Source organism: Centropristis striata, chromosome 24 (genome assembly GCF_030273125.1).
Source record: "Centropristis striata isolate RG_2023a ecotype Rhode Island chromosome 24, C.striata_1.0, whole genome shotgun sequence".
In the NCBI taxonomy this organism is placed as follows: Eukaryota; Metazoa; Chordata; class Actinopteri; order Perciformes; family Serranidae; genus Centropristis; species Centropristis striata.
In genome coordinates, this window is record NC_081540.1 from 13,870,143 (window position 1) to 13,896,421 (window position 26,279).

At 36.9% G+C, this 26,279-nt stretch overlaps 1 protein-coding gene across 1 annotated transcript; it reads left to right on the forward strand.

Annotated features, from left to right (window-relative positions):
• On the forward strand, positions 1-25,988 carry abi3bpb (ABI family, member 3 (NESH) binding protein b). Its single transcript, XM_059328045.1, has 23 exons — positions 1-264; positions 4,565-4,744; positions 8,757-8,825; positions 8,908-9,040; positions 11,232-11,413; positions 11,914-11,966; positions 12,605-12,644; positions 13,299-13,373; positions 14,250-14,291; positions 15,401-15,634; positions 16,633-16,698; positions 17,083-17,268; positions 19,284-19,349; positions 21,121-21,189; positions 21,270-21,395; positions 21,581-21,670; positions 21,778-21,987; positions 22,077-22,182; positions 22,766-22,845; positions 23,391-23,420; positions 23,500-23,658; positions 23,739-23,861; positions 24,763-25,988. Exons 1-23 carry the CDS (start codon positions 183-185, stop codon positions 24,876-24,878), a joined length of 2,517 nt encoding a protein of 838 aa, XP_059184028.1. The 5' UTR covers positions 1-182; the 3' UTR covers positions 24,879-25,988.
• Positions 25,989-26,279: the final 291 nt, after the last annotated feature.

Genomic DNA, 26,279 nt, shown 5'->3' on the forward strand with positions numbered 1-26,279 from the left:
GTGATGATGTCTTCCAAGCCACGCCCCCTGCAGAGCCTATAGAAGGAGGTGTTTTGGTGGCGGTCCTCTCCACAGCAAGAACGTTCAGGCTGCAGACACAGACACACGTGAAGTTCTTGCTCCTCTTCTTCATCATCATCAACATCATCATCGTCAACGTCGTCCCGTAGCTCTGAGTGGTCATGGCGAGCATCGTCCTCCTCCTCCGAGTCATCCTGCTGCTCGCAGGGACGAGTCTCTTCAACTCTGCACAAAGAATTGGAGGCAAGTGGAGAAACTTTACTTCTAATGATCAGAGGAATAAGAAAAGTTACTGCAAAATCTGAAAAAACCCCAGCTTCTGTCCTATTTATAATTAATAACAACACTTATTGAAATGTATGTTTGTTAAATTAATTCATTGTATCAGTTTGTGCTTCTTTTTGGTACTTTGATATCACATGTGTAGTACATTTTATACCACATAATACCTGGTGAAAATTTAGTTTTTCATCTACATTAATGATGCTTTGTGCACTCTGATGTCTCACCTGTTTGCTTCTTATTCCTCTGTGGTATATAAGTTGTGGAAGTTGCAGTGTATTTGCAGTACCTCAATGTGTATGAAGCACTTTGATGAGTTTCTTTGCAGTAAATTTGATGCTAACTTTGAAGTAGTTTTGGTCCTAAGGCAGCTGTTTCCCGTAGTACTTTGTGAGTCTTTAGTTTTAACCATTTATTTTCCTGGAGAATTAACATTTTTTTAAAATCCCTCCAGAATCAACCATTAAGACACCAAGACCTTGAGGAACACCAGAGAAAAAAACATGCTGTGACTTTTGACTTTTTGTAGATTTCTGTATTTTGGCCAATTGTATGGCAAGCACCCTTACTGTCAATATACTGTGGAAAGCCCTCCATCCTCTGAATGCTCTAGGTCTCTAGTTTGTGGTTGTAAAGTTTCATGAGGCTGTGGTTATCGTAGAGGACACAGTAGCTCATTTTATACACCGAGTTCAAGTTTCACTGACTAACATAATTACACATGAATGAAATTGGGCTTTTTGAATATCCAAGCTTTCAGCTTTCCAGTCATACCCGATTTATGCAACTCACAGACTGTTTAGGGACCTCAGTATGCAGAATTATTCACATACGATAGGACAAAATAACACGTTCTACTGCAGGAGAAAAACTGCATGTTATCAGCATAAAGTGGGCATGTCGGTTTTTCCCTTGATTCCCTTAAATTATGCAAACTTTGTAGCGTTATATACCTTCCTTCCGGATGAGATATCAGCACATGTTTGGTTCCAGTGGATTCATATATCTTCTAGTTTCATCTGATACAGTGTCTTACAGTATCTACAGCCTCCAATAAAATCATTCTTCAGGGCCCCTCAGACCATAAGCGGATAAAATAAACTTCTATGCTGATGACACTCAGCTGTTAAAAGAAGAAAAGAAAGAAAAATCTTAGGAAAAAATTCAAGCTTGATCTAAAAAAAAAAAACCGCTCATGTTGTACTTGTTACTTGCTGTTGTACTTGTTGTACACTATGGTTGTGAGTGGTACTTTGTACTGTGGCAACAGTTTGTGCATCTTTTTGGTATGCTGAAGACAGATTGATGCAGATTGATAAGAAACAAGAGAGTCAGTAAATATAAAAACTGACATTAAAATATTTGGTTAAACTTCAGTTCTGCTGCATGAAGTTTCTAACATTTTTTAACTTAAGGTGATTTTGTAGAAAAAAAACAAGATGATTATTTTGGTGCGTTCGGTCCTCTGTACATGTTTGTGTCATGCAGCTCTTCGAAACTGCAGAAAAGTGATAAACTGTGGTGCAGGTTCTTTCTTTTTCTTTTTGCATGCAATTTGGTGCGTTTGCACTGCTGCAGTGACTCGTGTAGACAGGTCTGTGTAATTCATGATATAACCTGTGAATTTTCTGCCTCATTGAGATTTTTAAAGTTATGTAAGATCATTACATCCTTCTTTAGAGGGACGCTGGGCTGAGGAGAGGATTACCTCACCAGGCGGAACAGCCAACAACAACAGAGAGAGAGGGAGAGGGAGAGAGAGAGAAAGGGAGAGAGGTAGAGGGAGAGAGTTCCTCATATGGAAGTTTATGGGTGAGAAAACTGCAGTGTGAGCACGAAGTTTCATTAATGTTATAAAAGAATTTAAAGCCCTCGGAGGGACAGGTTTAACAGTACAGACTTCAACCAAACTCCATTGAAAGTTCTACACAATTTACTTGGATTTCCTGCTGCAGCTGCTATCTGCCATCTTGTTCATGCAAATTATTAAAACGTGAGACGACACTTAAGGACAAAAATGTTATAGTCATAAAATTTGATTAGTAGAAAACATCACTTTTAAGACTTCAGCTCTAATGTACCTAGGAAGGAAGCTACCAAAACCAAAAAAAGAAATAAATGAATGAGTTGCTAAATAAAATATTATGCCATTCACAATAAATACATTTATATTCAGGGAAATAAACTGAGGGGGGAAATACATGAAGAAAATAGTACAGAAATACATTGATAAATATATAATTCAATTTCTCAATAGTAAATTAATATTTCTGTTTTAAATTGCTATAATAATACAAGTGAATGAATGAACAGAAAATGAATGGAGTCTGGTTGTGATTTTTGACACTCTCATAACCTCAGACTGTAAAAGTCTCTTTCATGTTAATGAGCTGTTTTTACTGCTTTAACTCAACAAAATACTTTATTTTCAGTCAAAGTGCTTCCCTAATTACTTCAATAAAAAAGGATAATTTTCCAACCCAAAAATCCAACTCCAACACTTTTCAGTTCTTGACTTTAAAAAATAAAATTAAACTAAATAAAAAGGTTCATTTGTATGGAAGACCAAAGCTGCCACGATAAAAAACAACAACTTAATGTACCATTAAATTTATCAAATGTAACCATAACTAATCAATGAAATACAACTACTACAACTACTACTACTATTTTCAAATATATTTATTGAAATTTAATTTTAGTTTTAAATACATTTTCATGTATTTAAAACTTTTATTTTATTTTATTAACTTTTAAAGCATTTTCCTGCTTCTTATTTCCCAAACTGAATTGCATTTATTCAAAAGCACCAAAAAGTAGCAAAATATGTGTTAACATTACTATAAATAATTAAATATATAATTAGATAAATAAAATCAATTCAATGTCATTAAATAAAGAATAATTTATTGTATTTTGTAGTACTCTTTAGTATTCAAGGTACACTTTTTGTTTTAATACTTTGTGGTACTTTATTGTACCTTTTGTGGCAACTCAGTATTTTTTTTGGTACTTATGGTGGCTTGTGTAAGTTTTTTCTGTAGTACTTAATAGGTCTTTGTAGTTTTTTTGGTACTTATGGTGGCTTGTGGCATTTCTTTTGTAATTCTTTGATATACACTTAGTGAAAGTATTGTAGATTTTATGGCTCTTCATAGTACATAGTGGAATTTTCTGGGTTCTTTATTTTTTAATACTTTTTTGTTGTTTGTTGTACCTTTTGTGGTAACTTGTAGTAGTTTTTGTATTTTTGTGGCAGTTTCCTGTCGTACTTTTTTTGGTTGTTTGCTCTACTTCGCTAAGAAAACCATGTGGCTGTCTTTTTTTTTTTTTGCCAGGACTTTGTTTTTTTGTGGCCTTTTTGTACTTCCTTTAGTTGTCAGTGAGATATTGTAGTTTTTAAAAAAATATATAGTTTTCTTTCTCAGGAATGAGCTGCATGATTCCACACACCCTCTAACCTGCAGCACAAACATGAAACAGAAAACATGAAATCATTCATTCATCTTTAAAGGGACACAACACTTCGTTTAACATCTTCAGGGTGTTTTTATCAAATTCATCTTATTTTACTGAGCCTCTAAAAGGGCACAAACATGATTTTTAAACAAATTATACGTACTATCTCTTACAGCTGTTTCAGGTTATCTTAGTAAAACATGTTAAAATGCAATGGAGTTTGGTTTGATGGTTGAGATTTGTGAAGATTGTGATTTTATTTTAATGAAAATAAAGCAGTATAAATACAACCCAAAAATACAAGTACATGACTCAATAAATAGATGAATATACCATAAAATGTACCAAAAATGTTTTATTACATAATTATTTTATTATTGTACATATCTTCCTCATTTATTTACGCCCCAATTCATATGATTCTTTATCTTCTATTTTCTTCTAAATGGGGCCATTATTAACTATATTAACATCAAATTGTCTTGAAGAAGATTTTTTAGTAGTGATTGAGACCATAATGTTGTCCTAAAAAAAAATTCTGAGGTAATAAATCAAATAAATCAAGAAGTTTTCTTATTAAATTAATAGACAGAAATGTTTTTGCAGCCACACTTAGCGCCCCCTGTTGGAATTTTTTGGTAGAATGCAGCTTAAGGCACTTCCTGGTTTGCCTTCCTGCTCAGACCCGGAGGTTGCCGCCTGGGTGGATGGCTCAACATTGACTCAGAGTTGATATTTAGAAACCAGCTCTTCTTCTTCTCTTCCTCTAAACTATGTCCTTTCTGCTTCTTCTCGTCCTCAGTGCGGCGTCAGAACATGAAGGTCCGGATTAACGCCACCGGCGACACCATTGTGATGAAATTTGTGCGTCCAAGTCCAGACGTGAAGCTGGAGGGTTATATTCTGGGTTATGGCAGCAGCATGTTCTCCAAACAGTTCATCCAGTTGCCAGAGAATGGACAACCCTACGAGACAGAGATGGGTAAGACACTGGAGGGGTCTTTACTCTGTATTTTAATTTTTTTTAATGTTTTTTTTTTCTTTGTAACAGCTGCTACATAAGTTTCCATTTAATTTCTAATATCTTCTTAAATCTGTTATTTTTTTAAACATCATTTAAAGAAAGTAACTTGTGTCATCTCTGGACTATGGAAGACAGAACCTACCTAAATAAATAATAAGTAAATGACTCAATAAATAAATAAATAAATAAATGTATATGCTATTACATTAAAAAAAAGTATATATTTATTTACTTCTCTATTTAACTTTCCCCTTTTTTATTAATTTATTTACTAATTTTTATTTAATGTATTTTCAATTTTATTATTTTGTTCATTGTTTCCGGATAAATGTATTTTTTTTAATATCAACAAAACATTCACGCAAAATAATAAATAAATACATTTTAACATTACCATAAAAAAATCTGTCAATAAATAAAATTCCTCTATTTCTTTATTTCCTATTTAATTTTTATTAAATAATTAATTTCCTATTTAATGTCCCCTTCATTTATTTACTTTGATGTTTTTGTTTTTTGCATTTAGTTTAGATTTATTTAATTTTTGATATATTTATTTTGTATTTATTCATTTTTTAATCCATTTAAAAAAACATACATTTCTATCACAATTAGGTAAATGTGTCATTAAAAAAAGAAAATTATAAATCGGAGATTTAATACAAAAGGTTTATAAATAAAGAACCAAATTAAAATCTAAATATCAGTTATGTATAATGTTTATTTTTATATAATTTTCAGTATCTTTAATAATTCATTATTTTATTTATCAAGTCATTTATGTATTGGTCAATCTTTAATGTTTGTGAGGCTTCAAAATGCACCAAACTGTGTGTGGAGTTTTGTTGTTAGGTAGTTCAGAGTGGTGGGGCGGCAGCAGTAACAACAGCAGATGTTTCTTGGGTTTTCCACTCAGTTTCTTCTAATTTCTAAACTTGAGCAGCAGTGAAACCCTGAAGCTTCAGACCCGTGGGAAACGGGGATGTTCTGCAGAAATACTTTGGGGAAAAGCAGAACGTGAGAAGCTCTGAGAGGCAGCAGGTGGTTCTGATCCTTTTTCTGAAGCTCGGCCAACAATCTTTATCCCATCAGCTCAGAAAAATGCCCAAACTTAAGACATGTGATGTGTTTAAGGCAGCATGTCATCGAGGGGCCGAACAGCAAACCTGCTGAAAGTCGTCCTTCAACACCGTGTGACTCTGGAGGCCCACTCTGTTCACACTCTGCACAACTTAGGAGCAAATTATTGCAGCACGTTGTTGGATGTTGAGCTGAAGGATGAGGGGTTTGTTTTTCTTTCAGTTATATTCACTGTTATCGTCTCATTTACTTTCACAGACAATAACTTTTAAAAGATTTAGATGAATTCTGGTGGACTGGTCTCCTTTTGCTTCTTTGTATTTTGGATGTTGTGCGAGCTTCATAACTTCCACATTTTTGCTGAAGTTTGGTGGCTCTTTCTGATGAAGTTCAAGAGACTTAGTACCAATATTTCAGGCCTGATGCTGAGTCAGAACACCCTAAAATTTGGCTGAAGTTTGGTGGACAGCTCAAAAACAACAACCCAAATATGTACAGGATAGATTATTATAATATTTCTTTCATTTTGGATCTTTTTCTTTCAAGTTTTATTAAATTTGAGAGATGGATTTTGTTACACAGAGCTTTTAAAAAGCATAAAAATGTAGCTGAGGTTTTTTGGTGGTCCTCTGGATATCTTTGAATTTTGTCTGAGGGGGTTCAAGAGACTCCAACACAAATATTTATAATATTCCAATATTTCTTTGTTTTGGATGTTTTATTCACTGTGAAAGCCGGATTTCATTACACAGACATTAGTGTTTAAAAACTTCAAAATTTGTCTGAAGCTTGGTGGACAGATCTCTTAAATCCAAACATTGAAACTGAATTTGTGTGTGTGTGTGTGTGTGTGTGTGTGTGTGTGTGTGTGTGTGTGTGTTTGTGTGTGTGTGTGTGTGTGTGTGTGTGTGCGCGTGTGTGTGTGTGTGTGTGTTTACTTTCTGTGGGTGAATTGAAGCCAGAAGAGTTTTTTAATTTTACATTATCCATCTGTCATCTCTGCTTTTTTCGTCCCCGAGGTCACCTGTCAGTTAAACAGCGTGGGCGGGGCCGCAGTGTTGATGTGGTGTTTACCTTGCTGGTTAAAAACCTCCAGTAGAGATCCATCCATCAGCAGCTTGGAGAGGAGGGCGACTGCACTGTTGACTCTTTAAATCCCACTGGTTTGTGGTGTTTGCCACACGACACTCAATCATTCAGTTATTCCTACAGGAAAGGAATGTTGAAAAAATACAAAAATGTGAAGAAGAAGACAAAGTTTATATTATACGTAGGGTGGCCCTGAGAGCTCACAGCGCTGCAACTTAAAAAAACATGCAAATACACAAAACACAAGCAAATTGAGAAAACATCTTCAACAATTTGACACAAAACACAAACTCAGCATTAAGAAAACACGCTGCAAAGACCACAACACAACACAATAAGTAAAAGCTGCTTGTGTTTTGTGTATTTGCATGTTTTCTTAAGTTGTAGTTGATGTGAGCTCTCAGGGCCACCGTACATATGCCAACAAATGATGGAAACCCACCATTTAGATTATTTAAATACTCAGATTCAGTGGAGGTTTTAGCTGTGGTCGATCTGCACATCAAACATAAGCCAATTTTTTTCATGTTTTTAAACAAATCAAGAGCCGGATGTCCCTCCACTCTCATTTGGAAACCAAATTAAGCTCTCACACCTTAAGATTTTCTAGGATATATTAGAAAAAATTTAGAACATAAATATTAGTGTTGTTGTTGATCTGTCCGTTAGACTTGAGCCAAATTTTGGGCTGTTTTAACTGGGGCTCACTCAGAAAGAATTCAAATGCATCCAGAAGACCACCACCAAACCTTTCACAGAGAGAAACACTGGATTTGAATCCTACAGAAGAATTGTGACTTTTGATTAATTATAATTCTGTCAGAGTATGGCCAAACCGAACTACAGCCAAAGAACACACTCATTTAAACCTGACCTTCAGGACAAAAGCAGCTGATTCATTTTTCAACAAGACAGGAAAAGAAAAGAATTCAGGATTGCTTCAGACAAACACTGACTGCACTCGCTGTTCCAGGTGATTACAGATGATTGATGGGGTCAGGAGGGGAGGGGGATGGGGCATGTTTCCACCTGTCAGTGTAAGGAGCTTTAAACCTCTTAACTCCACAAAGAGTTTGTTTTCATAGAAACAGCACAGTTTTTATGGAGCATCAAAGCTGCCAAAACAGAAGGATGAGGGTTAATAAATTACCAAATAATCCATTAATATGCCATTAAATGTACCATGCATAATATTAACCATAAATTAAGTTATTGTTTAATTGATAAAATGTGACATAAAATTATATTTATTTTTGTTATAATTTTGATCATTAAAAAAATTAAAATTTATTTATTTCATTATTTTTTTAAAATATTTTTTACATTTCAAAATGGCAAAACATAAAATAAATAAATGAATAAATAAAAGGGAAAAGTATTTTTTTTAATATTTATTAATTTTTAAAAATTAATTAAAATATTTAACATTTATTTCTGTAATATTGTGTGATGCAAATGAGGGCAGCTGTCTTTCAAAGTATGTCACAGGAAAAAAAAGTACATTTAGTAGCATATTAATTAATTAATTTATGTTTCTGTAGTATAATTTACAATGATAACACGAGAAAAGCTGCAGGATTATCGGCCAATAACCCGCCACTCCTCCTTCCTGTTTATCCTTCACTCTTAATTCCGAGGATTTAACTCATAATGCCGCTTGGCACATCGCCTCTGCACCCACATGCCCTGACAGAGTTTAACATTTATGAAAACTTTGTGTTGTTGTTGTCATATGTTTTCATTCAGTCCGTGGAATAAAGAAATGAACCCAACCTAATCCAAACATTTAACTGAACACCAGATGCAGAGCCTAAGTACCTGGTGGCTGTCCAGCCGATCCCCGCCAACGACGTGAAGAAACACTGCACAGGTACATCGCACACTTCCTGTTTGTGCTTTAATAAGCTGCGGTGCAACGCAACGCCTCACTCTGTCTTCGCCTGTGTGCACAGGGAAGGTGAACCTGGAAAAGCCGCTGCACCTGGTGATCGGCTCCGTCAGCCCGACGGCGGTGCTGCTGTCGTGGGGGAACTACCTGAAGACGCCGTACGAAAGGAACATCATGAACGAGTGTCTGGAGGATGGGTAAGAGCCCATCGCTGAGGAACGATTGAACATCGTTAGAATAATGTTTCGATCCCAATCTGTGTTTTTTAAAATGAAAAACTAACTTGTCATTTCGGTGTTATCATTACACAAAAAATACCTGATAATAATTAAATGTGATTATCGCAATTACAAGGAAGTAAATGGGGTGCACTTATATAGTGCTTTTTATCCAAAGCGCTTTACATTACACACTACGCTCATTCCATTCACACACACATTCATTCTGGTGGCCGAGGCTACCAGGCTACCACCTGCCACCATTGGGAATTCATTCACTCACCGATGAACGCAGCATCGAAGCCATTTGGGGTTCAGTATCTTGCCCAAGGATACTTCGACTTTTAGGCCGCCATGGTCAGGGATCGAACCACCGGCCTTCCAATCAGTGGACAACCACTCTACCTACTGAGCCACAGGCGCCCCCAAGAAAGTATCTTATAGTTACGTAATCTGATTACTGCAATTAGACAAAAAAATCTCAATGACATTTCAGTTGTCGTAATTATAAGAAAATATCTTATAGTTACGGAAACTGATTGTTGTATTGTAATAATGCATTATAAAATGCATAAGTCGTACATGATAATATATAAAAATAGTGTCAGAACTTTGACGACCTCCTCTTCGTACAAAAAGAAAATAAAAGGAAAAAAGAAATCTGTGTGTGATGAAAAGCCAGTTGGACCTGCTGTGTGGGGAATTATGAACATCTGAAGGACATCAGATCACACGTGTTTCAGATCAAACTCTTCAACATGAAACTCTTTTCATGTGTATTTATGAGCACTGAGGAAGTCTTTATCCTACAGTTTGACTTGTTTTAAATCTCACCCACCAGCCAAGACTTCGACCTATCAACATGACGAACGGTACGATTCATAGTGCTGAAACTGCTGCTGTGCTAAGTGCCATTTCACCGGCTCTCTTTTCCATCAGCTCTCCTCCAGTGATCCAGATTTTTTTTCCTGTCAAACAAGTTGGAAAAGCCATCGGAAAGCTTGACCCTGGAGTGCTCGCCGCTCTTATTACACGTCTTATTAAGAGCTAATGTCAGTTCCTTGTGTGGACTGTTTGGCTGCCACCTCAGCTTCTTTGGATCTGAAAACACAACATGAGATCTGCTGGCCACGGGTAACACCAACTGGGGAAGCTGTTGAGCGATCGCTTGGCGTTAGCGAGTTGTCCAATTCCAGTCATGGGCAAAAGTCAACGAACTATAAAAATGTGGTTTTCTGGTCGAGGAAACTCTGATGAACTGGTTTTTGTTTGAGTTCCAGATGCTGTTTTCAGTTTGCTTTATTTAGCAGTTCAGTGATGATGAACTGAACCATCTCTGACTTAATCGCCACACAAGGACAAAAAACAGTGTTTCTAAACATACATAGCAGAGTTAATGCAAGTGTTGGAGGGATTCTGTATGGTTCGTGTCTCATAAAGAATTCTATTGACTTTTCCTGTAGCGCCACCAACAGGTCAACGTCTTATCCATCAAAACATTTCAACATATATTACATATCCCCAGACCGTATTATCTGATGTCATGACATCATGAGGTCATTACAAGTGACAAAGTAAAAGCAACTTTAAATAGTTTTTGTGCCTGAACATCACCAAGCTTTTGAGGTTTCATTTGGGTTCTTTTTAAAGACTTGTTATGTTGTTTAGGAAGACCTGTCTGATGTTTTATTGACACTTATGAGCCTGTAAAATAAAAATATAAAGGACCCAGAGTTGAACCCTGAAGGACATCGGATGTTTTTAATTTGTTCCGCCGCCCCCAAGTGGCCAAAATCACTCAATTTAAGCAAATCGCCAAACCTTTGATGTAATTTGGGTTCTTTTAAAAGACTTGTTATGTTGTTAAGGAAGGCCTGTCTGATGGTAGAAATTTTAATTTATGAAATACATATTATGTGTTATGTATAATAACATTTAAGCTAAATATAAACTAAAAATACAAAGGACCCAGAGTCGAACCCTGAGGAACACCACAAGTAAAAACTGACAGTGTGGATGGGACGTTGCTCTGTGTCTCATGGATGTAGATAACTGGTATGTCAGTTACTTTATAAATTATATGTTTTGGGTTTCTTCTGCTACCCCCAAGTGGCCAAAAAGACTTAATTAATTCAGCTGAAGACTTAATCATTGTGATGTTCCCCTTCAGGTTCTACACCATCCGCTACAGAGAGAGGAACAGGAAGTGGATCTATCAGACCTGCCCAAGCAGTGACACAGTGATCGACAACCTGAAGCCCAACACACCGTACGAGTTTGGTGTCCGGTCCAACAAAGACGACCGCAGCGGGATGTGGAGCAAACCGATGATCCATAACACCAACATGGGCAGTAAGGACGCTATCTTTTTGTCATTTGACACATTTTATTATGGAGGATTGACACTGCAAAAAATAAATAAAACATACAAATATAAATTAATGAATATGGCATTAAATTTACCAAAATAAATGAATCCTTTAAATAATTGATAAAAAGTGAAAATTGTTTCTTTTTTTATTTACTCTTGTATTAAATTCCTTATTTATTTACTTTCCTATTCTTTTTTTTTTACTGATATGCTTTGAAAGACAGCTCCACTCATTTGAATAATGAAAGAAATGCATATTAATGAAAACGATTAAATGAGTGAAAAAAAGATTAAAACCAATGTTTCTCAAAATCTCAAATAATTGCAAAAATTTGAAATTATTTTATGAATAAAAGGGAACGTTAAATAGGAAAGTAAAGAAATAGTGGACTAAGGTTAATAAATTAAAAAGTTTATGACAGCCAAAAAATTAATATATGTCACATTTCATCAGTTAATTATTGTCTTCTGTGTTTCTCAGATAAAAACACACAGAAGCCTTTCAAGCTACGTAATCCTCTGGCGAAGCCGCTGGTAAGTAAAGAAAAGTGATCTGTTTCATTCTGAAGAGTCAGCTTTTTCAAAACCAACATGGCTCAGTTCAAAATTTTGTTTCAAAACAAAACTTCTCATCTCTTCTCTGACATGATTTTGACATGATATTATAATTCTATATAAACTGAATATATATTTATGCTATATAAAAACACATTTTTGCAAGAGAAATATAATTGTGAATGAAATGTGTAACCTTTAATCATAAACTTCTGTCAGAAATCAAAAAGTTTTGTTTTTGAATCAAAAAGTTTTGTTTGTGGTCGATCTGAATCTGGTGGGCGGGGCCTGACAGATGTAAGACACGTCTCTATTGGTCAGTCTGGATTAGAGTGAGAGCTTGGAAAGGAAAACTTTGGTTAATGCAACAAAACAACAAAATTTGGGGGTTTGTAAGCCCCTTTCTGGGAATTTGCAACACAATTTTAGGATTTGCCACAAAATTTGGGGGTTAGTAAATTATTTTTTCGGGATTTGCAACAACAACAAAAAATTGTATTCGGGTATGGAGCTCTCTGATTGGATTTTTTTTTTTTTTTTTTTACAGCAGTGCGCTCTGGGACTTGTAGATTTTTCTTCTTTTTAATTTGATGTTTTGGAATGTTTGTGTTTTTCAGAAACCTCTGGGTCCTCATGCTCTCTTCCCTCCTCGACCCGGTAAGATTATAACTCTGTGAAGTATTAACTCAGTGTGTCCTCAACACTTAGAGGTGAAGTGAACGTGTCGAGGCGCCTGCTCGTTATTTCAGCGTCACATTACGGGAGGAATCTGTTTAATAGGTGCTCCTCCGTCTGTTTTCTGATCATAAAATCATGTTTCATGTTCAGACGTGTTCCACAGAAACCACGGACATGTCTTTGCTTTTTCACTGAATGAAAAAACAATTTTATTTTATTTATCATTTAATCATCTGCAGAATATAACCAGAGCACACTTTTTTTTACATGAATTGAAGCTCACTTGTTGTTTCATTTAATAACATTTTAATTAACAAATTCTAGAAATCATATGAAAAAAATCTCACTCATCAGCTGAAAACAGATTCATAAATGATAATTATTATTCGTATTATTATGAATTCACTGGTGTGTCTTTATTATCAAACTGAAAAAAAATTAAGAGCAGAACTTTTGTTTTAGAATCCAAAGGTTTGTTTGTTGATCTAAGTGTGGTGGGCACATTTATTTTATAATCTTGATTTGTTTTATGATAAAAAAAATTTTTCCCATAAAATTTAGATTCTCGAAAAGGAAACATTTAAATTATTATTCAATTAATAATTAATTTTAAATGATGATTTTGTGTTGTAGCTCTTCACAACAGGACTCGACTCTCTCCGCTGCTCAAACATTCTGCTTTCCCCGGAGCGCCTCGCACTTCTTTTGGTGATTATCACTTCCTGTTTCCTCCACACACACACACACACACACACACACACACACAAAATGTTTGTTTCCTGACAGACTGAAAGTGAGTGATTGAGTCTTTTGGCTATTTAATACATTTATTGAATAATTAATGCAAAATATTTTGATCATTTGTTAGAATTAAAGAATTGTAAGATTTTCTTGATCAGAGGCTACTGAAATAAAAGAGAAATCAATAATGACTTGATAAATTAATAAACATTTCTATTAAATACTATTTATTTTTTCCTTGTAATTATTTATTTTTTATTTATTCTTTAAATTAGTTTATTGCATTTATTTTATATGTATTTATCTGTTTATTATTTTATTAAGTTTCTCTAAGCATTCATCCCCTCTTTCATTTCTCCCAACTTCTTTATTTCAGTTTTATTTTCTTTATATGTTTCTGCCTGTTATTCATGGCATACATTTTTTGAAAATTGGTAATATAATTAAAAATATATTAAAAATAAATAGGAAATACATTTTTAAGTGCATATGTAATAATAAAAATTAATTAAGGGAAGAAAATGGAGGAATTATTATAAAGGGCAATCAAAACAATAGCAATTTATGTCACTTTATCAATTAATGGTTGATTTTTCAAAGATTATTTTTGATACATTTAATTGTGTATTATTTTTTAATTTATTGAGTAATTTTTTCCCTTCACAATTAAAAGCACTCACTCACTTCCTGTTTGTCAGGAACATATGTTACAATAAAGTTTGTTCAACACTCAGACGAGTCTGACCCGATGTCTGCTTCTATTATTTCTATCATTTTATACTTCTATACTTTCACCACTTTTATCTTGACATTTACTTCCTTTAAACGTGTTACTTCCTGCAGCGCCGCTGGAGAGCCAACAGGAACCTTTCCCTCCCAAACTCGGTAACAACAGAGGCTTTCATTTTGTTAATCATGCAGCTTCTTCCTGTCTCTACCTGCTTCAGCTGAGCCCCCATGATGCACCTGTGAGGGGGCGGGGCCTGTGGCGATTGGCTGCATGTTAGCATGCCTTGAAACTGGTTTAGAAAGTCGATGCGAGGCGCGGAAGTGATGTCACCGGAGGTCACGTGGTACGAGTAAGTTCCCTTTGCCCTGCCAACCCTAAGCACTGCCACGGCTCGTTTTTTTTTTAAATGCCCCGTTGCTTCAACGATGCTTCGTCACTTTTCTTCTTTTGCTGCTTTTCTTCTTTCAGCCTGGAACGTTTTCTGTTTGTCTGTTTGTCTGTTTGTCTCGTCAGATGATCTCAGAGGGCCAACACTTTATTATTTATTAATCATTATTGGATGGAGAAGTGAATCATCATAATCATTTTAACCAATAAAAAATTTGATTTTCACAATAAAATATTGGGCCAACATTTTATTGAAAATTTCCAAATTTCCCCAGTTTTAGCTGTGGTTATGACTTTGGTTCTACAAAAAAAACTTTGTTGTGCTGGAAAATATTAAAATAATTAAATGTTTTGATAGTTTTTTTAACCAAAAAATTCCCAATTTTCCAGTTCCCCTGAGGAACCTATTTGAGAAACATTAAGCCAAAAAACAATGTCTGTCTGTCTGTCTGTCTGTCTGTATGTCTGTTTGTCTTCAGTCTGCATGTCAGTCAGTTAAGATGCAGATGTTGTTGGATTTCCCTTTAAGGGAAAAACAACACAAGTCATTCTGCAAACTCCTCAAACACTTCCTGTCTGTTTGTCATGAGTCACAATGTCTTCTGGACTTTTCTGTATTTCTATGAGGTACAAGATTATGGGACCAAAAACAAATCCTGATCAGAGAATTGAAAGTGGGACTGAGTTTGGACTGAAATGGTACTTTTTAAAAACCTAACGTTAATAAAGTACTTTGTCTTAATAAACAGTCAGCAGAATTTAAGTTAATGTATAAACTACATGATTTGGAGGGTGGATACCCAGTCCAAAGTAAAAGAAGACCTTTATCTGGTAACATTAAGATAAGGTTACCGAAACAAATGTCTTCTATCAAAAGATGATCAGACTCCCATGATCATGGTACCTCTGTCCTCTCTCACTCCAGACACAGAAAACACTGTCCAACCAGCGGATCCACTTCCTGTCTTCCCACAACTCCCATCCACCAAAGCCCCTCTTGCCAACACAGCAGCCTCCCCCCGCCTTAACTTACCATCCAATGGCGACTCACTTCAAGGGCAGACTACTAAGATGCCCACTCATGCCCCTGAGAAGTCTCGTATTCCTGCTGGTAATTTCCATCCCCTAACTTCCCTTTTTTATTATGATATTTATCAAATAATTGCCACGTTTTTGGAGGCACAAGTCAGTAAAAAATAAGAGGAAATGCTTTTGTATCTCTCTTTGTGACTTCCATGAAATCAAGAGTGTCGTCTGCAAACAGTTGCACTCTTAAGGTCACGTTGCCTCACTTAACGGCTGTTAAGCTTGAGATGTAATGAAATGTGAATTCTTCCTTCTGAGAACTTTTCAGTATCCACAGTCTTTGTTGTGTTTGAGAATTTGGTTTCATCATGATTAAAATCAGTTCAAATCTTTTTAAAGCCATCTTTTGGGAAGTTGAATTTCAGAATTTCCTGGTTCCAACTTTCTTTTGTGTATGAGAACTTTTTCGTACTTCTTTAACTGTTTGAGGTTAAAATAGTTCAGTCTTTTTTGATTTATGGGGCTAACTATAAGGAGTTCTACAAACAATTAGGCTTTAACCCCTTATCACCCTGCCCCCTTTTATATATTGAGAATCGGATTATTTTAAAAGACTTATTATGTTGTTTAAGAAGACCTGTCTGAAGGAAAAAGAAACAACAAAACTCTCTTTTGGAAAACTTAAAATTTTCACCTTCATGTCTCAATTTCCATCATACCTTCAGTTTTTTCCTCTGCATGGAATAAAGGTGATTTTTTAATCATTTGTTCAACTACATCCCAGATTCCAAAAAAAGTTAAGACATTGTCTTAGTCATAAATAATATTAATAAGTCCTTTGTGACATATATTAAATTAAAAACTGTACAAATACATTATATTTAATGTTGTACCAAGCCTCATGGAATATGGGCTGTACCATGAAAATAAGAGCGTCATCTGCAAACAGTTGAAGGAAATACAAATCTTGCTCCTGACACTTTCAACTCTTTCTAGGCTACAAGTAAATATTTTTTTCTAATATAATGATTATTCGACAGGTTGTGGACCATCTCTGTGTTAAAGCTTCTCTTTCCCACACAGCTTTCGACAAATCACAGGATGGACTGTCTCGTCTGGCCAATGAGAGAGCCAAAACTAACAGCTGGGGTAATAATGACCTCATCAATGGCTTCCTGTGTCTTGCAATCAGACGCATTCTTGCTCTTTCCGTTAATCGCTGACCATCTAATTTTCTCGAGCTTCCAGATAAAGTTTTTGTCCACAGGAATGGAGCTGCACCTTTTTAAACACATTTCATCCAACATGGCCTCCAATATCTGCATGCAGCACACAATCTCACAGTCAAAACTCATCAGCAGCTTCAATGGCTGTCGTTTCCGAGACCTCATGACCCCATCATTATTATCATAATGACCTTAAGGGTCTTCCATCACTAACATCCATGCTGAGTGCTGCTGCTGCACGCTAACCGCCACCCTGGAAAAACATCAGACTTTAACTCAGGACCTGCAACTGTTTTTGATGTTTTAGGTCAAAGCAGCAAAAGAAATCCACGACTGCCTTTGCAGCCCAACAACCCGTCAGCCAACACGGTTGCCAGATCCTCAAGGCCTGCATCAAGAACCCCCCTCTTTCCCTTCTCTAACAGCCTCAGACTGCCACACTCCTCTTCCTCTAGACCTAGTAGCTCGTCCCCAACCTCGGGGATACTCGGGGGTAATCCTCCTTCGACACGTTTCTTTACTTTCTTTCATTATTTTACATTTGCTCTCTTCAGTGAAACCTTCAGAGCCTGTAAATCTCAGGAGGAAAACTTTTGACTTCCATGCCCTCAAATGACTCATTCATTGGCCATTACTTTTTTATTTGACAGGATGTATTTCAATAATAGCCAATGAAAAAAATGATAATTTTGCATTTTTGGACCATTTAGTTCATGAAAAAAGTTTTTAGATGAGGAAAATAAAGCTAAAAACCATGCTAACAGTCAGTTAGCAATCCAAAGAATTAAATATGTGATATTAACTCCTTTTAAAATTTGTGTAACTCTGAAATCTATCAGTCAGTACGTTTACATGTAACTTGAAAGAAAAAACAAATTTTTGCCTTAATCTGACTATAACTGGACAACTGAAGTGTATGTAAACGTGTTAGTCCGACTAATGTCGGAGTTCTCCAATTGCGATTAAGATACCCAGATAATGGGATTGGAATAGGATTTTTGCTGGCATGTATGACAAGACAATGCATGTGTGCATGCTCTCCCATGCTCTGTCCGGAGCAACAACATCTAAGAAAGCCAGTCACATTAGCCACCGCTGGTCACAGTAGCCAGTCGCATTAGCCGGTCAGTAGCGACAGCCCAAAGTGTCAAACTGAGGTCAACTGGAAAGGGGGCCATATTTACCCGCTGAAACAACGCATATCGCCATCCAGTGTTGAGGAGGAGGACACGTTCCCGTCAGTTATTCGATTTTCTCAGTTGCATGTAAACTGGGACAAGGACAGAAATCCGATTAGATGCCAAAATCGATTTTTAAGCTTAGCTCGACTAAACTGTGCATGTAAGTGTTGAAAACCTCTTGCACAGCAAAGCTCTGCTAAACCAAGCTACACTCAGAAAAAACATTCATTTTAAAAGTAGTTATCTTTTGGTTTTGTAGACAGACCTGACAAAGCATTAATTCAGACGTTTTATCCGTTTATTGACATTAAACTACAGCTATATCACTTTATCTTGGGTTCATACTGATGTATTAGTGCTGTATCAGCTGTCATCCAGACACAGTTCCTGGAGAAGGTGATGAGTTTCCTCCGGATCAGATTCATAATCCAGACATGACGGTTTGGTTTACCTGCGACATTGTTTACACTAACGTCTCCCTTGCAAGTAATGCAAACCTTTGCTTTGTGAACACATCTTTGAATCTTGAATTGTGCCCTCAAGAAACTTATAATTTTTAATCCACAATTCATGGTCTTAAATTTGAGTTATCGCCTCTATCAGTAGTCTCTTTGGATTTAATATAGTTTATATTCCAGAATGAAGTTGTTTAAGACAAAGAAGAGTCCAAACTTTTCCTCCTGACACCCTCCAGATATCTAAGTGGTGTTTTCAGCCCTCGGAGGAAACACTTTGAACTTTTGTGATTGGCTGTAAATGCTCAGGTGAAGCTTTGGAATTGACATCACTGTATCTGATGATTTGCTGCAATGTTCTTTTCATTTTGAATGAAATCCCAACAGGTTGACTTGTCTCTGCACTGATTCACATCTTTCTTTCAACACTTTCACTTTTTTTTTTTGCTGACTCACTTTGTGTCCATAAACTGCGACCTTACAGCCGAACAACCAAACGAGTCCATTTTAAGCTACTCAACCAGACTCAAGTGCTCAACTTTAAGTGAAGCACTTGAAAATGAAAATGTAATATTTCTAAATAAGTGAGAAAAATCTCATCAAATTGGATGCTTTAACATCAACTTCAATGAAAGTATGTTTCGAAACGTTAAGTTCAGCTAGAAGAAGTTTGTCTTTGGAGTTTGGTGAATTCACTGCAAAGAAATCCTGAACTTTGGCACTGATTTGACGAATGATCAGTAGAAGTCTGGTGGTTTTAAAGAGTCAACACTAAAATGAGCGACTCGTAAAGATGAATATGACTTGGACTGTTGTTCTGGTGTTGGGTTTAGGTTTCTGTCCCTTCTTAACATTTGGTTTTATCCCCACAGTAAACGGACAGCCACGCCGGGGCTTTTCTCCTCCTAAACCAGCCTTATGGTCCAGACCTCGACTGGGTAAAAAAACCAAACACTTTGTTTGTGTTTCATCATTAACCCTTCACTCGCTTTCAGCATCTTCACCTCCTGCAGCTCATGTTGGTGTCTTTGTCTCCATCCAGTGTGTTTATTAATACTTTATGTCCATCAGTCCGTCTGTCCATGTTGTCTCACCTCCAGCTTCTGCAGGTTTTCAGCTTCTGGCAAAGACTTGTTCAAATAATCAAGCCGGATGTCGGAGTTGGTGCTTGATTATTTGAGTTAGTTACATAATCTCAGTAACAGCAGCAGATTATGTCTGTGTGTGTGGTGGTGGGCGTGTAAACGTCTGGGTTTGAGGTTGTGGTTTTGACTCGTTCTCTGTTGGGGTTCTTTGGATCATGGACTACAGAATACTTCAGTTTGTCTCACAAACATCTAAAAGTTGTTGTTTGGTATGTGAAAATATAAATGTGTTGCCACCAGTTTATTATTCACTTTGTCTTTAAACTTAGTCTGTAAACTTCATATTTAAACTTCATCTTCAGACTTTAAAACACTTTCCAAATTGTAACTATTCCTTTGCATTTTATAAATATGTTCAAAATATTAACCAAAAATAAATGTAAAAGGGGACAATTTAAATTGAAAAATAAATAAATAATTTTATTTATCCAATAAATAAAATTAAAATTCTGATAGAAAAAATAAATAAATAATTAGGGGAGTATATACAGCGGTAAATAAAACCATTTAATCAATTAATCTTCACAAATTTGTTATTTATTGATTTCGTTATTGTCATCAATTTGTTCACTTATTAATTTACAGTTTACTTTTAAAAAGCTTTATTTGTTCATTTATTTTTCCCAACCTTGAATAAAAACAAATATTTATACATAAATGGATAAATAAATGTAAAGGGAAATTTAAACAGAAAGAATAAAAATAGGTAAACAAAAACATTTTTCTTTTCTTTTTTAATTTTTTTCCCAGTCTTTAAAAAAATTATAATTAGGAAACAATAGTTAACTTAATAGATTAAATGTAAAAATGTAAAAATAAAACTTAATAAACAGTTACAGTAGTAACTATTGAATGAATATATATCAATTTATGTCCATTTTTTTTATCAATGAATGAACGCCTACCTTTATCTTACATTTTATTTTTGGTAAATTTAATGGCATATTAATTAAATGATTGGGCTACTTTGGTCCTCCGTACACATGATTCTGATGAAAAGCATCTTGAGCGATTTAAGCTTCAGACATGTTCATGAAAGCGTCTGCATTGCATCGCGCGGTTTATATCCAAATGTTTGTGTGTGAAAAGAGAAAAATCATTCTGAATAAGATTCCTCTGCTGGTTCCACTCGCTGCTCTGCCTTCATACATATTTACACAGAACTGATTGAGAAGAATGCCTCTTTATTGTTTCATGTTAGGAGCAAAAAGTTTCAGGACTCCCTCATCTTTCATGTTTCTGGCTTTGCATTTCTTCCATTTAGTTTTGGAAGCATGTCAAGTAGCTGATTGTGAAGAATTTTGGCTTCTCCTTAAACAAGAGGAGGAAGGGGGGCATAATAGGCTGCAGGTCCTGGACTTCTTTAGAAAAACACACAGGACCTCGTGGAGTTACATGAGATTGTTCATGTTTTCAGGTTCATTTGGAAACGTGAAACTCTGGAGATATTTAGATTAAGAGATCTACAACTCATCGATTCATGTTTGTGGTGGTTTTCCATGAAATAAACCCACAGATTAGAAAAGTTGTGTGCATGTTAAGATAATGTTCTTGTTTGTTGTAGGATCACCTGCACGCCCGTCCATACCGATTAACAAGAAGCCGAACCTGGTGGGGAAACCTGGAGAAACAGGTGAGCACTGAAGAAGGCTGCAGAAATTTCAGAAAGGATATCTGCATGTTCCCATCTTCTCCATCTTCAACTTTCATCAGACAAGGTGAACAACTTAAAGCAGACCGACAAGCTGCCGATCCTGAAACCCAAAGTCCAGCCTGCAACCGCCAAGCCCACCAAATTGGACCGGAAGCACACCACAACTGGAGCGCCGACAACAACCGGTAGGAACCAGCTGACACTTATTTATTTATTCATTTATGAATAAAAAATAGGGAAAATAACAAAAATGGGAAATAATAAATTAATAAAAACCGTCCTCTAAGCAAGCGACACTGAACTTTACACGAACGACACAGTGCTTTATTCATCTCAATTTTGAAAAATCTGTTTATATTTCTTTTTCTAGCGAGCCGACAGGAAACTTGGGAGGACTCGGAGCTCTTTAAATCTCAGCCGGCCTCTGACGTCGACGCCTTGGGCAAGAAACGTTACGTGGGTAAGTTACTAGAGCTGTTTCAAACAACTTTGGATCAAGAAAAAGCTTCAAACGGGAAACTGAACCTTTCCAGCTTCCAACAAACTGCTTCCCTCCTCCTCACACAGCGCCTCACGTCATCTACCAAACGGGCAAGAAACCGGACGAACCCTGTTCCATCACCTCCTCCCTCAGCTACTTCCCCGGAGACGAACCTGGCGAGGCAAACGTCACCGCTCCACCCAGGTCTCCGCCCTCCAACCTCACTGTGGTAACGGTGGAGGGATGTCCATCTTTTGTCATCCTGGACTGGGAGAAAACCGACAATGACACTACGGGTATGAGGACGAAGCTGAAAGATGTGTGTTTGGTTTGTAGTCTGAAGTTTCTGATGGTTCTGTGAAGTGACTTTGTTGTCCCTTCTCAGAGTATGAAGTCATCTCCACCGCCAAAGGACCTGACGGCGAGCAGGTTTCCATCATGATTACCAACCAGACTCACACCACTGTGGAAAACCTCAAACCTGAGAGCAGGTACACTTGATTTAGGATTTACTCTTGTTCATGTCCAGAGTTTCAGTCAAAAAGTTGACCAGGTCCCCTAAAGTTTAATGTGGATCAAAACTAAATCCAGGAAGAAACTAAAGCCAGACTCGTTCAAGCCAAATCTGTTAAAAGCTCGGATTAGTTTGCATCTGTAGATGCACTATGCATTGTTTGGAAGGCTCAAATACCAACAGCCTCAAACCTGGTTCTGGTCCCAGTCTATCCCACATCAACACCTGGGTCTGATACCAGTCTGTCCCACATAAAGACCCCGTTCTGGATCAGGAGTGAATTGTGTTGTTGTTGCTGTGTCTTTGAACCTGGCACAGTGGAAGTATTCTGATCCTTCACTGCAGTAAAGTACTAATACCACAGTGTTAAAATGCTATAACAGTGAAAGGGTTGGATTGTCCAATTAAAGAGAGGTGGACTTGAACTTAACATGGTTTGGTTTGTTACTAAACTTATTGTCGTCAGGAAGCTGTGAGACTTATTTATAGGTGTATAATCGTTTGGAGGAGCTGGAGGATTACGATGCTGATAATTCGTCTCTTCCTCTGTTTGGTTTTAGCTACGAGTTTAAGGTGAAGCCAAAGAACGAGCTGGGTGAAGGTCCTCCCAGTGAACCGGTGTCCTTCAACACAGAGTCTGGTACAGTAACAGTAACTCAACAGAGCAAAACACAGCATGTTAAGACCCTGTTTATAGGCCAATTAGCCTTAAAGGGACGCTGTAGTTAAAGGGAACAATTTGAACTTTAAAAAGTCATATTTACATGAAACTCTCTCCAGTTTTTCCACCAATTCTTTGAAAAACACATTTTTGATATTTGTTTTCTAAACTATGTTCGATTTGTAACAAATGTTCTGTACGTCAATATTGTCTGAACAGAACTTATCTGGTATTTCAACAACAGGCACAAAACTCACAGGATGAGTCCACATAAGTAGCTGCAACATACCAATCCTTAACACAACACAAATCAGACTATAATTCAGAAATTGTTTGTTGTGTTAAATTATTTGGAAATTGGTTAAAAGGTGGCCCCACCAGTTCCAAACATTTGCATCGTCCTGTAAAACGGGTCAAATTTGACCAGGTCCAGATCAAACCTATGTTGGCTTGAACCCCAGAATCTGCTCAGACTATAATTATTATAAATTATTAACTATCTTTTCCTGTGTGTCCTTCTTCAGCGGATCCACGAGTGAGTGAGAACGTCTCAGGTATGCTCGAATAACCAAATAATCATCAATTCATTCTGGTGATTAATACTTTACACTAATCTGTCAATCATCTCTGCAGGAAAAGACGCAATCTGGACTCAGTTCCCCTTTAAGACGGACTCATACTCAGACTGTCACGGTAAACAGTATGTGAAGAGAACCTGGTACCGTAAGTTTGTCGGGGTCCAGCTGTGCAACTCTCTCAGGTACAAGATTTACCTGAGCGACTCCCTCAACGGTAAGTGGCGTTTCCCTGTCTCGCCTCGTACACGAGTTTATCTGAGCACGTACTGATCTGTATCTGGTTTCACTTTGAAGGTAAATTCCACAACATCGGGGATCAGACTGGCTTTGGTGAGGATCACTGTCAGTTCGTCGATTCGTTCCTGGATGGAAGAACGGGCCGGCAGCTCAGTGCAGACCAGCTACAATCCAGACCTGGTAAAACCTTTATTTCATAATCTCGACACAGTTAATCCTTATTTCCATAGGGTCAATGCCAATCTGACCCGGAAAAACCTTTTATTCATAAACCCCTTTTTGAACAACGCAAACCTAGTTCTTTTCCTGTGTTGGTGCTGGAGCTGGTTCACAGTTGGTTCAACTTGCGAACCGTCTCAGAACCTGTTTGCCTTTCAACAGGCTAGAGAGTCACGTCATAACGTCACTCCGCTAACTTAAGCCCGCTAGCGATAGCCCATATCACAATCACATTGCAGCTAAATAAATAAAATAAAATAAGTGATATACATAATAGTTGGTCTTGTTGGTCACAGTAATTCAGCCTCCAAGTGCTTTGTGGTTCGTGGTTCAAGACCCGCAAAGAGTCTGGAACCAGTTTTCCTGGCTGCGAGCCGGTTCTTTAGCTGTTTAAAAGTGAGGAACTGGTTCAAGATTATGTACCGGCTCCTAACCGGCCCAGGAACTGCTTTGGTCAAAAAGGGTTAATAGTCCTGACACTGTCCAGACCTGGTGAAACCTTTATTTAATAGTCCTAATACTGTCAAGACCCAGTAAAATGTTTATGTCATAGAGTCCTGATATTATCTAGTCCTGGTAAAACATTTATTTTTCAGTCCGGATACCAACCAGGCTTAGTATTTCATAGGCCTAATACTATCAAGACCCAGTAAAATCTTTATTTATTGGTCCTGATATCATCCAGGCCCAGTAAAACTGGTATTTCATGGTCCTGACATCATCCAGGCCCAGTAAAACCTTTATATCACAGTCCTGGTACCAGCAAGGCCCAGTAAAAAAACTTTTTTTCATAGAGTCCTTTGAACCTCTATCTGAAGTGAAACCAGTCCTCACAGCTCTCTTCTTGGTGTTCCTGGTCCAGGTTTCTACAGAGCCGTGCGTCAGGAGCCTGTCCACTTTGGACAGATAGGAGGACACTCCCACATCAACTACGTGTCATGGTATGAGTGTGGGACGCCGATTCCTGGGAAATGGTGAACGGACTGAATGGTCCTGGGAGAAGCACAGAAGAGGACCGGTGGCCCAGACTGGGATGGACCTCCGGACCACCTTGACCCAGAGCTGTAAAAACATGTACAGGACATAATCGTCAGGGATTCTTTAACAATATAGCTCACATGCCTCATCTGTACTATTTATCAACAACAGGGTGGTAGAAGAAGAAGAAGAGGTTCGGTTCAGACTCACGCTAGATTTATTTTGTGTAAAGTAACGGGAAGCTGGCTCCCGCAAATAATAATAACTTATTTATCAAAAGATTTTTGATTACATCGCCTCACCAGGTCCAACAGGAAATGGTCTTCTTCTTCTCTGGTGTCGATTTTCACAACCGTCCTGCTTGAGATTTCAGAACTGGCAGCTGACCAGTAGAACCAGTCCACTACTGGCGGATACGAAGCCGACCAACACGAGTTCAGAAGAAATGTTTGATATGCGCTAAACTTTTCTGCCTCTGACATGACTTTTCTACAAATTTAGCATGATTTCGTTCCTACAAGGCAACAGGTGCTCCGGGTACAACCCTGATTCCACGAGCCTGGCCTCCTAGTCCCTGACTTGGCTCTGACTATGTCTCCTAGTCCCTGACACTGTCTCCTTGTCTCTGAATGAGTCTCCTAGTCTCTGAATGTGTCTGTATATGAAATGTGGGAGTGTCAGAAGATTTTGTGTCAGTCCATCTGAGATGGCGGCGTATTGGCACTGTAGGTAAAAATAAAATTATAAATACAGAGCCGGGGGGTATTCTGAGGGAAAAAAATGAATTTCAAGATTATTCCCCACCTGCTGAGACTTCCTGAATGCTGAAATGTTTTTGAAGTGCCATACGACACTTATAGGATTGGAGCTGTGTGCTAACGTGCTTTATAATTGGCTCAACGTGTCGTCTCTGTGTGTTGAGTTATTTTCTTGTTGATGGTTCCATAAAAACAGTTTACACTTAAACTTTGAGCTGTACTAATTCTTTAGACCTCGTTATTATAAAATACGAGTGCTTTGTAAAGAACATGAGAATGTATGTTAACATGATGTTTTTATACATATTGATTTTCAACAATAAAGATTTGATTTTTGTTTTTTTAAAAGAAATGTCTTTATTTATCCTCATTAAATATTCATATCTGATAATAAACCATTCACTATTGTGTTCAGACTAAAACCACATTTTTAAATTAGATGAGTTAAAGTTCTATGAAGCATTATATATATATATATATATATATATATATATATATATATATATATATATATATATACACAGGTGCTGGTCATATAATTAGAATATCATGAAAAAGTTGATTTATTTCAGTAATTCCATTCAAAAAGTGAAACTTGTATACCGTATACATTCATTCCACACAGACTGGTATATTAGTAAAT

Excerpts from the sequence above, each read along its gene's own strand:
- abi3bpb (XM_059328045.1), top strand. The coding sequence starts at position 183 with ATGGCGAGCATCGTCCTCCTCCTCCGAGTCATCCTGCTGCTCGCAGGG. Across the intron at positions 11,967-12,604 it reads ATCCTCTGGCGAAGCCGCTG|AAACCTCTGGGTCCTCATGC; the intron begins GTAAGTAAAGAA and ends TGTGTTTTTCAG. Across the intron at positions 16,699-17,082 it reads AGCCAAAACTAACAGCTGGG|GTCAAAGCAGCAAAAGAAAT; the intron begins GTAATAATGACC and ends TTGATGTTTTAG.